Source organism: Papilio machaon, chromosome 10, assembly GCF_912999745.1.
Source record: "Papilio machaon chromosome 10, ilPapMach1.1, whole genome shotgun sequence".
NCBI lineage: Eukaryota > Metazoa > Arthropoda > Insecta > Lepidoptera > Papilionidae > Papilio > Papilio machaon.
In genome coordinates, this window is record NC_059995.1 from 8,687,624 (window position 1) to 8,702,963 (window position 15,340).

General features: G+C 38.1%; 5 protein-coding genes across 5 annotated transcripts; 3 read left to right on the forward strand and 2 right to left on the reverse strand.

Moving 5' to 3' along the window:
- Nucleotides 1-153: 153 nt before the first annotated feature.
- Nucleotides 154-1,829, forward strand: LOC106721384 (enoyl-CoA hydratase domain-containing protein 2, mitochondrial). Its single transcript, XM_014516305.2, has 3 exons — nucleotides 154-790; nucleotides 1,019-1,354; nucleotides 1,465-1,829. Exons 1-3 carry the CDS (start codon nucleotides 502-504, stop codon nucleotides 1,728-1,730), a joined length of 891 nt encoding a protein of 296 aa, XP_014371791.2. The 5' UTR covers nucleotides 154-501; the 3' UTR covers nucleotides 1,731-1,829.
- A 1,366-nt stretch (nucleotides 1,830-3,195) lies between these two features.
- On the reverse strand, nucleotides 3,196-4,218 carry LOC106721424 (phosphomannomutase 1). The gene has a single exon (XM_014516357.2). The coding sequence runs from the start codon at nucleotides 3,956-3,958 to the stop codon at nucleotides 3,206-3,208; it is 753 nt and encodes a 250-aa protein (XP_014371843.2). The 5' UTR covers nucleotides 3,959-4,218; the 3' UTR covers nucleotides 3,196-3,205.
- LOC106721422 (N-sulphoglucosamine sulphohydrolase) lies at nucleotides 4,155-9,435 on the forward strand. The gene is made up of 10 exons (XM_014516356.2): nucleotides 4,155-4,251; nucleotides 6,182-6,311; nucleotides 6,703-6,839; nucleotides 7,155-7,311; nucleotides 7,498-7,672; nucleotides 7,774-7,837; nucleotides 8,003-8,317; nucleotides 8,444-8,616; nucleotides 8,753-8,882; nucleotides 8,951-9,435. The coding sequence occupies exons 1-10, from the start codon at nucleotides 4,155-4,157 to the stop codon at nucleotides 9,097-9,099; spliced, it is 1,527 nt and encodes a 508-aa protein (XP_014371842.2). The 3' UTR covers nucleotides 9,100-9,435.
- Nucleotides 9,436-12,873: 3,438 nt separating this feature from the next.
- LOC106721400 (28S ribosomal protein S33, mitochondrial) lies at nucleotides 12,874-13,646 on the forward strand. Its single transcript, XM_014516325.2, has one exon. It carries the CDS (start codon nucleotides 13,185-13,187, stop codon nucleotides 13,533-13,535), a length of 351 nt encoding a protein of 116 aa, XP_014371811.1. The 5' UTR covers nucleotides 12,874-13,184; the 3' UTR covers nucleotides 13,536-13,646.
- Nucleotides 13,636-14,843, reverse strand: LOC106721399. The gene is made up of 3 exons (XM_014516324.2): nucleotides 14,563-14,843; nucleotides 14,162-14,306; nucleotides 13,636-13,909 (listed from the first exon to the last, which is right to left on the reverse strand). Exons 1-3 carry the CDS (start codon nucleotides 14,831-14,833, stop codon nucleotides 13,666-13,668), a joined length of 660 nt encoding a protein of 219 aa, XP_014371810.2. The 5' UTR covers nucleotides 14,834-14,843; the 3' UTR covers nucleotides 13,636-13,665.
- Between the last annotated feature and the right edge of the window lie 497 nt (nucleotides 14,844-15,340).

Below are 15,340 nucleotides of genomic sequence, written 5' to 3' on the forward strand. Positions count from 1 at the left end.
CCAACGCCAAAACGCCCGTGACTTGAATGTCAAAAGGAAAATGAATGATTGTGATGCTCATTCATACATAATTTACTTTATAGTCATAAACGCATTTTTAACTGTAGGTCATGTACATAAGGTATTATTTACAAAACCAATGTGTCGTAACCTCCAAATTTTTTGGATGGCATTTTATTAGATTCATTTACATTTTTAACTACCATTTTACACGACAGTTGTAAATTAAACGCGTTACATTATTATCGCGACTGATCATTTACTGTTACTTAATTCTTTAAGAAAAACTACCGTCATTGGCGTTATCAGTAAATTACTGATAAGATATTTTGATCAAACAATAATTGTATTCTATATAAATAGAATTTTTCCAGACCTCTTACTGTGCTAACGTAGTAATCTGTGACCTCAGTCGTTACGTACGTATAATAATAGTTTATTTGCCGATAATATTTGTGCTGGCTGTTAACTTTTATCAAAGTAAGCTTATCAAAAAGGATAATGATGATGTCGAGGGTAAAAATAAACAATATATTGAAGACCGCTTCGAATCTGAGGTTTTTATCGACCCCCATTCAAGAGGTGGAAAATGTTGGGCCGGTTGTTTTCCACAAATTGATAGGGGCCGATAGGGGCATTGCGGTATATGGACTCAATAGCCCTAAAGACAAGAATGCACTCGGTTTTGAACTCGTACAATCAATGAGAGAGGTAAACGCACTGATTCGGGAAGACACGAAAATATCAGTTGTCATTTTACATAGCTTGGTACGAGGAATATTTTGCGCAGGTATGTGCATAGTTATTATAAACATGTAGGTTTGTAGAGAAAGGAGATAATAATATCAGTTTGGTTTTTAAAAATCAGGAATAACAGAGGATAGAGGACAAAGATTAAGTTAATTTTTTTGGCACCTCTTTTACTTACAAAAAAGAGGACACATTTGAAATAAAAAATAGATGAAAAATATACATGTCATGAGCAACATAGAAATTTTAAATTTTATGTATATTACAGGTGCCAATTTAAAGGAAAGATTTAAAATGGCTGATGATGAAGTGGCAAATTTTGTGAGAGGTTTGAGGGAAACATTTATAGAGATAGAGGACCTGCCTATGCCAACCATAGCGGCCATTGAAGGTGTTGCAGTGGGCGGTGGACTGGAACTAGCTTTGGCTTGTGACATTAGAGTGGCGGCAGAGAACGCTAAACTGGGTCTGGTGGAGACCGGGCGCGGTTTGATACCTGGAGCTGGAGGCACGCAGCGATTGCCCAGAGTCATTCATCCAAATATAGCTAAGGAATTAATATTCACTTCCAGGATTATTAATGGAAAAGAAGCTAAAGAATTGGGTTGGTTTCATTTAACTTTTATATTGTCTTTATTCTTAAACAATGTCTTCATAGAACTTTGAATTGTTTAATGGTAATTATTAACCACAACCTATTATGGGTATCCACAGGTATTGTGAACCATGCAGTCCCACAGAATGAGAGCAACAACGCAGCCTTTGAGAAGGCACTGGACTTGGCGCGGGAGATCTTGCCCAATGCACCCATTGCACTGCGCTGCGCCAAGCAAGCCATCAACGAGGGAGTGCAGCTTAGCATTAAGGATGGCTATGAGGTAGAACAAAAATATTACGAAATCAATGTGCCAACTAAGGACAGACAAGAGGGCATGTTGTCATTCATTGAGAAGAGGAAGCCAAAGTATGAGGGTCATTGATATGGAATTTTATAGCAACAATTCAAGTTATACAAAATCATCTAAATCAACTAATTTATCAATTTATTACATAAAATAGAGAATCGAAAAATATATTGAGACAATGAATTATATAAAACAATTTAAAGCACATTTATTTTGTAAAGTTATATATCAAAATATTATATAATAATATATTTTTTGAATATTTACTTTGTGACAGTATTTACTCATTTTTAAAGGTATTGTAGATTGATTCAGTATTGGGAAAAGTTAAAAAAGCCATGTAGGAAATCAAAATAGGTACAGAAGAAAAGTAAAAAAAAAGTTAGTTAATTTAGTTAAGCCATCAGGAAAAGTTGTGTGTAGATTGTAATGTGTTTATACATAAATATACAATGTTTTGATACATATCATTAAATATATGTTTTTCTCTTGTGTAAAAATTTGAGTAAACATTGGTTTTGACCAATATGATACTTGTATTAAAACATATTATTATCTCCATATTTTTAAGATAATATGAGAGACAATATTGTGTACAAGAGTCAGTGGACAGTTCAGTGGGTCTAGCATAAATATTTGTGATAATCACCAATGTATCCATAAAATTTGTCTTAAAAAAGCAGCAGCGCCCCTGTCGGGCGTAAAGTACACCAAAAATATCATACCATTAATGATAAGGATACGAAGGTGATACTCACAAATATTTGTGATAGGCCCACTGGGGTTATAAAGAAAGGTTATGTATGATAAGTAACTATAAAAGTGGATTGATTGATATACAAACACATCTATATTTTAGCTCTTTATGTATGTTTCATCCAGTGAATGTTCCAGTTAGAAATGTTATGACAATATTGTTATTTAAAGCTGTTGTAATTGCTTTTATTAAATTTGTAGGTAACAATATATGTATATTTCTGCCTACCCATCATGATTACATCGTTAGTGCTTTCTCCTTAGCACTGACCATATAATTGTTTCATAATTTGACTGATATTACAAGGTTCATGTTATCAATAGCATTTATAAAAGATATTTTGGACCAAGCCTTAAAGGCAAATGTTATTGACTTTGTAAGTATGCGGCAACTACAATCATGTAAAGTTAACACATTTTTGTATTGATATTATTTTGATTAATATGTAATTGTGTCAACAACTCTGGGTATTGCAAGAAACAATTGTTGATTTGATATTTGTATAATATCAATGTTTATTTTATGATGTAACTCTTAAATGAATTGTGATAGCCTGTTGGCACTCTCTTATCTTCCATTTATCTAAATATTGGAGTTGTTAATTTTTATTGTTACAGTACTAAATGTACTAGAGTTATTGTGAATTTTTATGAAGTTTGTAGCAGCTGACCATTACAAACATTCAAGGATTTATAAGAAATAATATGCATAATAATAAACAAATAGCAATATACATTTATTATTTAATAAAATTTGTTAAAATAATATATACAATTGTTTTATTTACAGTTGCTCATATTATATTAAGGCAGTTCATCAACTGTTCTTTGGTGTCTTGAGGGGAGGTGACCACATGGCCAATTGTCCTCTCATCATTAAATATTTCGTAATCATTTCCCCCCGGCAATGTTTTGTCCCCAAAGAAATGTATCTCACTGAAACTTTCCTTTGGAATGTGATTTAAGCAATAAGTTTTATCCCATCCCGTTGGAAATACATCAACACTGATCTGACCTCCTAAGGCAAATGACAATTTGGAACCTTTGAATTCATTTTGTAAAGCTTCAACAAACTTTGCCCTGATCTTGTGCTGCATGTCGAACTTTGAGAACTCATCTCTCTCTGCCTGGCTACAGGAGCGGCCCACCGGGCAGATGTTGATCATGCTCGACCTAAACTCCACAAAGTTACCTCTTTTAGCTGGGAGCTCTAACTTAGACATATATCCCAGGGCAAAGTTTATAACCCTCTGCAGAGTCTGCTCCCCGATGTAAGTTAAAATGCTTTCAGTTTTCTTCAACTGTCCCTGTTGATAGTGCACTACGCCGTTTTCGCAGAAGACATGGTCGAACTGATTTGTTGTCTCCTCGCCATCCATTTGCTCTACGATTTTGCTATAATCAGATCCACTGACCAATCCCACATTGACCCGGGATTTTACTTCGTTCAGTAAAAAGTTCTTTAGGTCTTCAGAAATGCGTTGCCGCGGCTTAGTTAAGGTTCCGTCGACATCAAACAAGTACAAAATATTTTTACGGTTACTCATTGCTGCTGACAGGGTTCAATTCGCGCGGTTGCTAATAGAAATAAAAGTTGCGCGGTCGATATCGATACCAGAGGCTCCAGTGGCAGTGGAGGGAAGCGAGGCGACTGTGCCTGCACTAAGCGCAGCGCCGAGTTGCCAACTAAACACTCTGCCGCCGCTGCGAGGACGACACGTCAATTCGCGGCTATCGCACAACATGGCGAGGGCGCCGGCTGTATTCTACGTTTTATTATGCTTGCTTATCACCGAAAGAGTATTATCTAATAAGGCTCGAAATGTTCTTATTCTATTGGGTGAGTCTTGTTTGTCATATTAACTGATGGATCGCAGATGAAAAAGTCTAAAAAGTATTTAAATTTAAATAATTGTCCATTTTTACTATCACATTCCTCTTCCACAGATGATATTTGTTGTCATTGTTATTTATTTGACAACGTACGTCAAACAATTGACAACAACATGGAAATGTCACAAACCGATTTTAAAATTCGGTAGTTTATAAAATTACTAGGTGTGATTTTAACAAACGCAAGCAATTGAGTACTAACTAAACTGTAATAATTGATCATACTAATATTATAAATGCGAATGTTTAGATGGATGTGATCATCGGATCTTAATGAAATTTGGTACAGATATAGCACATTATCTGGAAGATGAAGAACACATAGGCTACTTATTACGTTTTTTTTAATTCCGCGTGGACGGAGTCGCGGCGACTGCTAGTATTCCATAATTTAACACGTCACGTAAAATAAAAAAATACTAAGTTTTATCATGTCTAGTGTAGTAGATCTTTACAGTAATTATCTTTATTAAACACATAATATAACTTTATTGTGCCATGTTAATTGTTATTCGTTCGAAAAAATCAAATAATATAAATATTCTTATTCTATATGAAAATATAATTAGGCACATAAAGTTTTCAACTCTTTTATTCTTTTTACAATAACTAGCGGCACTATTGTACCGTTCTAAAAGGTGTCATTGCCCCAATATCCACCGCCGCCGCGCCGTCCCAACTCAGATGATCAGCTTAACTAAATTAGGTGCTATGCTTTAAAAATGTAACTTTTATATTGAGTTGTTTGGAAAAATCATATTAAACGCCTTATTGAAGGAAAGAACATGTTTGTAAAACTCGTTTCTAATTCACCACCAGTTTCCAAATAATTTTTTATTTCCAAATTCTAATAAAATATTTGAATTTTAATGTATGTTATTAATTATTAATAACATTTTATAGGCTAATATCTAAATCTCTGCATACCTCTCGGGGCGCGCGAATGAAAACAGTGACTTCGGTTTGCATATCTCTGGTAAAACTGGGAAGAGTACAAACTGTTGTGACTTCAGTTATGAAAATCACAAGAACCCAACGTAGACCAGCCATCATAGTTGACTGATATAATAATAATTATATGAATCACATGGTCCTTTTGTTACCCAAATTATTAATTATAAGGACCGTTTAAATACAGTAAAAAGCATATGAACTATTAATTATTGTTTCTTTAATTTAGGTATCTCTGTTATATACCTACTCAGTGCAGTCAATGTTTATATTAATAATATCAATTCGTGTTTACAGTGAAACATGATTTTGCTAATTTAAATTGATTACAGTCAACAGTAATGCACTTTCCTTCGTGCATATTTAATAATTCGACTATAACATTGCGTCACATATCATCATCAGCCTTTATTATCCCACAGCTGGGCATAGGTTTTTCCCATATACATATATTTATTTTATCAAATTATATACAAACCTCTCGACCTGTTAATCGATTGATGTGTTGAATTTTGCACATTAACTACCATAACTTTTACTACTTTCGTAACTAAATCTTTTAGGTCTTGCCAAAATTTAAGGTTATTTACGTAAATCTTACTAGTATTATAAATGCGAATGTTTAAATGAATGGATGGATGTTTGTTCGAAGATATCTCCAAAACGGCTCAACGGATCTTGATGAAATTTAGCGTAGATGTAGAGCATAGTCCAGAAGAACACATAGAGGCTACTAATTAAGTTTTTTTTAATCCGCACGGACGGATTTGCGGGCGACAGCTAGTATATAATAACCATTGTAATATTTAACGAATAAATAGAGATAAACCTATACAGATTTCTTTTTCAGTATTGTCTGGTTGGCGGTTCTCAGTCGGTGTGTTAATGCTTTAATGTTGTTCTCACTTGGACATGGTCTACTGCAGCCGACGACGGCGGCTTCGAGCTGGGAGCGTACGGCAACAAGATCTGCCAGACGCCGAATATAGACGCCCTGGCACGCCGCGGACTACTGTTCAACAACGCCTTCAACTCCGTTAGCAGCTGCTCGCCCAGGTACCTACAGCTAAATACACCGTAATAAAGCACCTTCTAACTCCAATCGCAGGCTAGGTAAGGCATTTATTTGATCACATGATAACATACGATCATCATTATTATGCGCGGTCCCGTTCCAATAACCTGTTTTTGAATAATATTAATTTCACTTTGAAAAACAAGATCGAACTACTTTCACCTAAAAGTTACAAGTTTCCTTGACGTGGAGATTCTTGAAGTTACGAAATTCTGATGCTATAGAATTTGTAAGCGTAAACTCATACAAAAATCAGGATGAGGTCGTATAGGAGCAGAGTGGTTTACTGCACCAATGATAGAGGAATAGTAACAGTTTGTGAAGGGAGATGAGCACACATTGGTAGCGTTTTGAGAGCGGTATGTGTGATAGCCGCGCGGCGCTGCTGACCGGCACGCCGAGCCACCAGAGTGGCATGTACGGCCTGCACCACGGCGTGCACCACTTCAACGCTTTCGACAATCTCACCAGCCTGCCCAACCTGCTGCGCCAAAATGGTGTCTACACCGGTATGCTCATTGTAGTCTAGTACTTAATAATGTTTTGTCATTATGTTACAATTTTTACCACAAAAATAATATTTTTTTAATAAATATTAATACGTGACGCGTAAACTTTGTATCCCTTTTTAAGGAAATTGTGCGAACGAATGAACGTGAAATTAAATAATTAACGTGGAGAAGAAGTCCATAAACCAATTTTAAATCAAGTTTTTTAAAAAAAATTACGAATTACGGTCGACCAATAGCCAATAGGCGGTCACAAATCTTAAACATAAAGCAAAAGACGATACGAGGCGGTCGGTTCATTAAAACGAGTTGCAGGTATAATTGGCAAGAAGCACGTGGGCCCCGACGACGTGTTCCGCTTCGACTACGAGCAGACGGAGCTCAACAACCACATCGACCAGGTGGGGCGCAACATCACGCACATCAAGTTGCTCGCCCGGGACTTCCTCACCAACGCCAACCGGGACAATAAGTGAGCACTTGCATTCACCCCAAATCTTGCATCTCACCGACTTACAGAATCTATAGGGTTTCTCCATCTTACTTCTATTCATCAGTCTCTAAGTCAATAGCGGGATTACCATATAACCGATCTGTTAAGAGACACTCTTTCTATTGAGTAACATAATTGTGTGCATTATACAACACGTGTTATTAGGTCGTTCTTTCTGTATGTGGGCTTCCACGACCCGCACCGGTGTGGGCACAGCGAGCCGCAGTATGGCGCCTTCTGCGAGCGCTTCGGGTCGGGCGAGCCCGGCATGGGCACCATCCCCGATTGGGCGCCCTGGTACTACCAGTGGGACGAGGTGCAGCTGCCCTACCACGTGCAGGTACCCCCCGCCCATCGCCCACATCTCACGTGACAAATTACACATTTAGGATAAATGAAAACGAGTTTGTTTTTCACTTCATATTGTTAACCTTGTGACAGGACACGGAGGCGGCCCGGCGGGACATAGCCGCCCAGTACACAACTATGTCGCGATTGGATCAAGGTACAATATTATAAATATATATAAAATATTATGTAGAAATGAAACATAGTAAAAGTTTTTTAATATGTTTCCTAGACGATATGTTTTATACTGAGTTTTGGTCTCAGAAACCAACGGTAAAAGTTCAAGACCCGATATAATAAGAAGACACACTCGTGTTGACAGGCGTGGGGCTGATCCTGAAGGAGTTGGAGGCGGCGGGGCACAAGGAGGACACGCTCGTCATATACACCTCGGACAACGGCATCCCGTTCCCCGGCGGGCGCACCAATCTGCACGAGGCGGGCGTGCGCGCGCCGCTCCTCGTGGCGTCGCCGGAGCCCGGCGCGCGCAGGAGCCAGGCCTCCTACGCCATGGCCAGCCAGCTCGACCTCATGCCCACAGTGCTCGACTGGTTCGGCATATCCACGGAGCGGGCAGAGGACAACGAAGTCACGCACGGCGACGAACCCAAGAGCTTGTTGCCTATTTTAATTAAAGGTCCGTCGTCTTTTATATTTATTAATGAGTGCCGGATTTAATCCTTATTATATTCGATGAAGCCTTCCTTGCACAAACTTTACATATTTAACATGTAGTTTGCGCGCGTCGCACCGTGTATTGCAGAGCCGGCGTACTCGGAAGCGGAGGCAGTGTTCGCCTCGCAGACGCACCACGAGGTCACCATGTACTACCCGATGCGCGCCGTGAGGACCCGCCGGTACAAACTGCTGCACAACTTGCACCACGCCATGCCCTTCCCCATCGACCAGGACCTCTACGTCTCGCCCACCTTCCAGGTGAGTCGAGTTCCCTTTGAAACATTGGCACGATTTGGTGGATTCTCAAAAGTGAAACCTGCGCTTTACGCATGAACAATATAAAACATTTGAATGACATGGAGGTTAATGAATCGCGTCTTGTACTCATGTGCAGGACATCCTGAACCGCACGCGCAGCAAGCGGCCGCTGCCATGGTACAAGACCCTGCGGCAGTATTACTACCGGCCGCAGTGGGAGCTCTACGACCTGCGCCGCGACCCCGCCGAGCTCAACAACCTGCACGGTCTGCGCCACCTTCTCCCGTCTTGCTAACACTACCACTACCAGTTGATGATGTGTGTGTGTGTGCAGGCAAGCCGTCGCTGACCGAGGTGGAGGCGGAGCTGCGCGCGCGCCTGCAGACCTGGCAGCGCCGCACTCGCGACCCCTGGCGCTGCGCTCCCGCCGGAGTGCTCGAGCACGACCAGTGCTTCGCCCTCGACAACGGACTCGCAGACTGACCGACATCGACAATGTGTGTGGCTACAGCAGCTGTTGATCTATGGAATCTCGCTAAGATTAGAAATTAATTTAAGCATAGTTAAAATAATACAGTAAATAATAATATTGTGTAAATATAAATATGTGTTTTTATAAAATTGTCTTATTTTAGAGATGTTGATGGCCTTTAGAGTTTATAGTGAAATGTGTTTTACATATTGCAAAATTAAACTGAACAGATATCAAGAAAAACAAGTGTACGGTTTAATCAAAATGGCTTGTTGATTTGTGATACATTCCAAATGGCAGCGGTCACTTGGTAACAGGAGTACACTTCCTCGTACTGAATTGACACCTTTAAAAAAATAAAACATACCAATCAGCTCATGTCTTCTTTATTTTAACTGAATCCACTTAATCAAATTATAAAATAAATACAGAAAATAGTCAATTCAACTTTAAATAGAAATTTGATCACAGAAAATGAAGCTAAAATTAATTAATATAACTAACTTAAGCTAAAAATTTTTGGGATTTTGGGCAGGCTTAGCTCCCTCCCCTGTATGCCAATAACTTTTATCATCACAATGGCTTTTTAAAAATTTATTAAGACTAATCTGATAATACCTTTTACTACACACATTGATTACAACATAGATAACAGAGGTGGAACAAAGTAATGTAAACAATGATGGTCCTAGTAATCTAAGAATCCATTGTCTAAGTGCTCCATGTTGATGGCCATGTTGAAGTCGGTGGTGTGTATTCTATGAATCATTTGCTCCGTCTTCATCACCTGCTCATGACAATTACACCATTTTATTCTAGTTAATAGCTAATACACCATAAACATACATTTTAGGAAATTAGTAAACACAAATAATTGGTACCATCAATAAAAAATAATAATTTTGTTTCTTAACATTGTGTTAATTGTTATAAAATAAGTTATGTGTTAAAAATTAATTTGTATAAATATATGCTGCATACATTTTAGGGAAATTGAATGAAAAGCTGACTAAGGTCAGCAAAGCTGGGCTCTAACTGGTACTAAACATATATTCTAGCTACTATGTACAATACGATCAATGAATAACCAACATAAATTTGAGAGCTTACCATGGCTCCCACCTGGTCCAATCGCTGACTCTTGTAAAAAATGGTCCTAATGAAGAACAAAATGTATGCATACAGCATCACCCCTATGAATGCCATATACAGCCTCGTCTGCGGCGACGCCCACAGCCCCAGTGGCAGCTGCAATCACATCGCACTATTGTTAAAATGGGTTCAGCTATGATAGTATGGAACAATTTAATTCTTTTCCTTCGAAATAAATAAGGACCGCCCGAAAATCTTTTAATGTAAATGAGGTCCTTTAAAACCGAATTTTATACAAATCGAATGAATTATTAAAAAGCTCCACAGAGATGCACAATTACATGCAAAATTGAATAATAAAAAAAATGTTCCAACTTACCGGTTTCAATGGTTTCACTGGGCCTGGTGTTAAATGCGACATTATTGAATTAGGCAATGTACGAATGTAGCAATCCACCGGCTACGGCTATGCTTTCAGTGTTCACAACAACACACAACAAAAATTTTCTACTCAGTGCACTCTGTACTCTGTGTAACAAAATAGATTGATTTAATCTGGTACCATAAATGAATTCTAGATTCTGTACACAGAATATACACACCTGTATCCGAATCTGGAATCTGTATTATAATATGCATAAGATATGCGATAATTATAAGATAAGTGGTAGGTAAATGGTGTATATCTATATATGTTACAGTAAATGTGATTTCTTAAAAATTATTAATAATTGTTGATCATTATTAATAACTGGCTTTTCCCGCGATTCCGTGTACGCGGAAATAAAAAAAACCTTTTTGTGTCTCATAAATATCCAGCCATATCTGATCTGCCGTTCTTGAGTTATAATTAGTGTATCTAACACGACTTCCTTTTATATATGTACATACTAGCTGTCGCCCGCGAGTCCGTTCGAGCGGAAAAAAAATATTATTAGACCATTTGTTCTTACAGACTATGTACTACATCTATGCCAAATTTCATCGAGATCTGTTTAGCTGTTTCAGAGATTTCTAACAAACATCCATCTAAATATTGGTAATAATTAAGAAGATATAGATTACCAAAAGGCGAGGTAAAAATAAGAAATTAATCACATTAAACTGTTATTATTAATAATGTTTTTTTTTTTTTTTTTTATAGGAGAAGGGGGCAAACGAGCAACGGACCGAGAATTAAAACCTGTAACCTTGTCCCATCAATATAAGAAACAACAACAAAAACAAACTGGATAGGTTAGGTTTTATCATCAGCTCACTGTACGCCCGCACCGAGGGGCTCGGAGCATACCCTAAGTTAGTGGTAACTAGGACGTAGTCAACCACGCTGGCCCAGTGCGGGTTGGTTGACTTCACACATATTTCTTCGCAGATATGTGCAGGTTGCATCACGACATTTTCCTTCGTAGTAAGAACGTGGGATAAGTGTACATATGTAAAACGATATACACATTGGTACATAGTTGGATTCGAACCTAGGACATACAGATTGCAAGTCAAGCGCTTAACCCCTGATCCACCGACGCTTCTGACGTTTGTGACGCAAGGGCACAAGGTTAGGTTTAGAACATTACTAGCTGTCGCCCGCAACACCGTCCGCCCGGAATTAAAAAAAAAAAAACATTATAAGCCTGTGTTCTTCCAGACTATGATCTACATTTATGCCAAATTTCATCGAGATCCGTTGAGCCGTTCTGGAGATACCTTCAAACAAACATCCATCCAGCCATTCAAACATTCGTATTTATAATATAAGTAAGATAAATTAAGTGGAAAAACTAGGTTAGGTTAGGTTTGGAACATTTTATACAAAATAAAACACAGATTACCAAGCGAAAATGTCTGTGTTTCTCTATCGTTACATATTTTACTAATATAATTGTAAAAATGATGAGCGTGGGAAATGTTTTTTTATTACTTTTAATGACGATGATAGTGACTTATTCACAAAAGCAGCAAAAAGTGATGAATTTCTAATTTTATTCACATTTATCAATAATGATAGATTTATTAAATATTTTTTCATTCATTAATTTACCGTAACATATATGCGCTGCGTTGGCTGGTATTAACTTTTTACAGAATACAAGGGTATCTGATCCGGTGGGCATAAGTCAAACTAAATAATGACGGCTCCCTAGTAAAATATCACAAGATCCTCTTTCCACTGTAGCTGTCATGTAATTTTATGTTATTTTCTATGATAAGTAGGTTTTATGCATACTCTAACCGCGATAGCAGCGCCTTATATATCCTTCTTGTTGAATATGCAATGTACGGAAGTTAGGTATGGGTCTTTAACAGTTTTAGCATCAACGAAACGAAACGTTTAATTTGCTTTTTCAAGTAGTCTATAAATTCGATTACTAGTATCATATTGCTAATGTTATAAATGAGAAAGTTTGGATAGATAGATGTTTGTTACTACTTTTCTCCAAAACGGCTTAAAGGATTTCGCTTAAATTTGGCATAACACAGATATATATCATAGTCCGAAAGATCACATAATCCATTTCCTAAGGTTTTTTTAGGGATGTTAAAATTGAATGGAAAAATCGATTATTTGAAAATCGATTTTTAAATTCCTAACCAAAAATCGATTAGTTGATTAATCGATTTTTATTGAAAAAATAATCGATTCCCAAAAATCGAAAAAAAATAAAATTTAAAAAAAACTTTTTTTCAGCGCGGACGAACTAGTGGACAAAAGTTAGTTAATCATACATTCAACAAACAAAAACTCGAAGTTTGGTGGAGAAATAAAAAACGTCCAGTGATTTACTTTGAATTCAATTAATTAAATGAAAAACGGTCCACGGTTGAAACATTTAAGGGATTAACTGTTGATTCAACTAGCTCGTTAAATCAACGTTCGTCACTAATAGAAGTCGCGATCTGTCACACAAATCAAAACATTTTGTTTTGAGGTTATATGAAAAATACGTAATAAATGTAAATACGACTTCACTACGAAAATAAATAGTTGACATAGTTAGTCCAAAAGATGGCAACAAATTATACTAAATATTCTCAATTAATTAATGCAACTACAAATTACGCGCGACGGATGAAGCATTTGTCGAACAGGATTTTCGGAGAGGTCGCGACTCCAACAAATTCAAAGTCTATGAAGGTGGTGAAAATTTTTTCAGCACGTCCACTTCACACCAATGAGGAGATTATACATTACTACCCGCGCCATGTAGAGACAGGTAAATTAATGATGAAACTACGTAGTTACGGCTTGTTTAGAGATGAACATCAAGACTTCAAGGAGGAAATGAAGAGACTACGGGAGCTCCGAGGGAAAGTGAAGGTGTGGAGGAGGTTGCAAAACAAGGAGAAGACGGAGTGACCTCCTGCCAAGTTAATGTGAGACAAACTTTTTAGTAATCATGCTCCAAATAGGCGATAGAAATGTGTTAAAACTGTGTTCGTACATATAAATAAAACAAGTTGTTACAAATTAATTGTTTTAATTCAGTCTATGCAAAAGCAGTGTCTTCCATATCTTTAAGACTTTTATATGGCACGGATCCCTTGTCTGAGCCCGTGTAGAATGTGACCAGCAGAAAGAATGCTATGAAAAACGTCAATGGTAGAACCACTGTAGCCATGAACATTCTCACAGGGGATGCAAACACCATGTTCTGTTCACTGGGCCAGTAGTGTGCCAGGTGATTCTCAGGTGAGAACCTGTTATATGTGTCCCACAGCCACGGGTCCAGCCTGCGCAATGCAGTTGCAAAATTACAGTTGGATTAAGTCAGTTTTTACCGGTACCTAGCAAAACTAATGTTTACTTAATGCACAGTCAAACCGTTTATCAATACCTTTACCTTCAATCATTATTGAAGTGTATATAACTAAATTACGTTTCTAATAAACAATATGTTTAGGCAAGTTTTAAGATTTGTGAACTTGTCTTAGCAACTGGAACAAATAGAATGTTTTGGTCACAATACTGAATATGATACATACTTAGCAAGCAGTTGCATGCTGACATTGGAGGTGACTTGAAGTGCATCAAATGGCTCCAGAACACAAATCAGGGCGAAGTCCATCTCAGGGAATTTGGGGTGCATGAATCGCGTCAGCACTTTGCGGTAATTGTAGTACAACATGTCTGTCGAATTTCATTTGTTAAATCATAAATCATACAACATAACAATTAATTATAATATTAATTAATGGCTACATATATTTTTGGCTATAAGTCGTTTATGATTTGTTATTTAATAGCATTGTTAAATGCTAAATGGCGTACATTGGAGATAAATAAATTAGCCCCCTTCTGCTGATGTTGATGTCCGAAAGAAAATCTGTCCTGATTGACTACAAAGGGAAGGCTATGCGAGTGGGGCGAGGGGGGGGGAGCACACCTTGTTGCACGTCCTCGCAGTCGACGTTGTCGGCGGTGTCGCGCACGAGCACGACGGGGTAGAGGGGCCGGCGCGCCACGCAGCTGCCGCGCACCAGCACCCAGTGACGGCGCCACAGCGCGCCATGGCACACGTCATGGCCGCGGCCCTCTGTGCCCGCGCTCATGCACAGAGTGATGTGGTTGCCGCCGCGCAGCCCGTACAGGCTGCTCAGTTCCGCCGACCCCAGCGCATTACTCACTAGGGTGCTTATTAAAACTAATAATAACATATTTCTAACTAAATACTTAATAATACAGCATAAACGATAGACGTCTTAACTTATTGTCACGTTGACAATTGTGTAAAAAACGTCGTTGTTTATTTTTTGCATTATAAATGTGTACATAGAACCAGTTAAAGATAGTTTTAATATGCAAACTTAACTTTTTAGCGGAGATGAAGTGAGAAATAATATCGCCGGCGCCGAGCAGCTCGCCGACTGCAATCTCTGACGAATCCTACTACTGTGGAAATACCTAGTTTTCCCCTTTCCTTTCTTTTTACTCTGCTGTAAATCTGGCAAGTTGAAAAAGTTTGTTTTAAAATTTTATCCAACATCAGGTGTAAGTCTTCATACTTTATGGAAGACATAATTGTGTTCATCTCATGCGCGTGGTGCATGAACTAAGAGGGACGAGAGCAGCGGCGACACTGTATCTTTGGAGGACCTTAACACGCCTGCACGCAGTCAGGTAGAGGTTAGGAGAATCTTGTTGGAAAATAAAACATTGGAGAA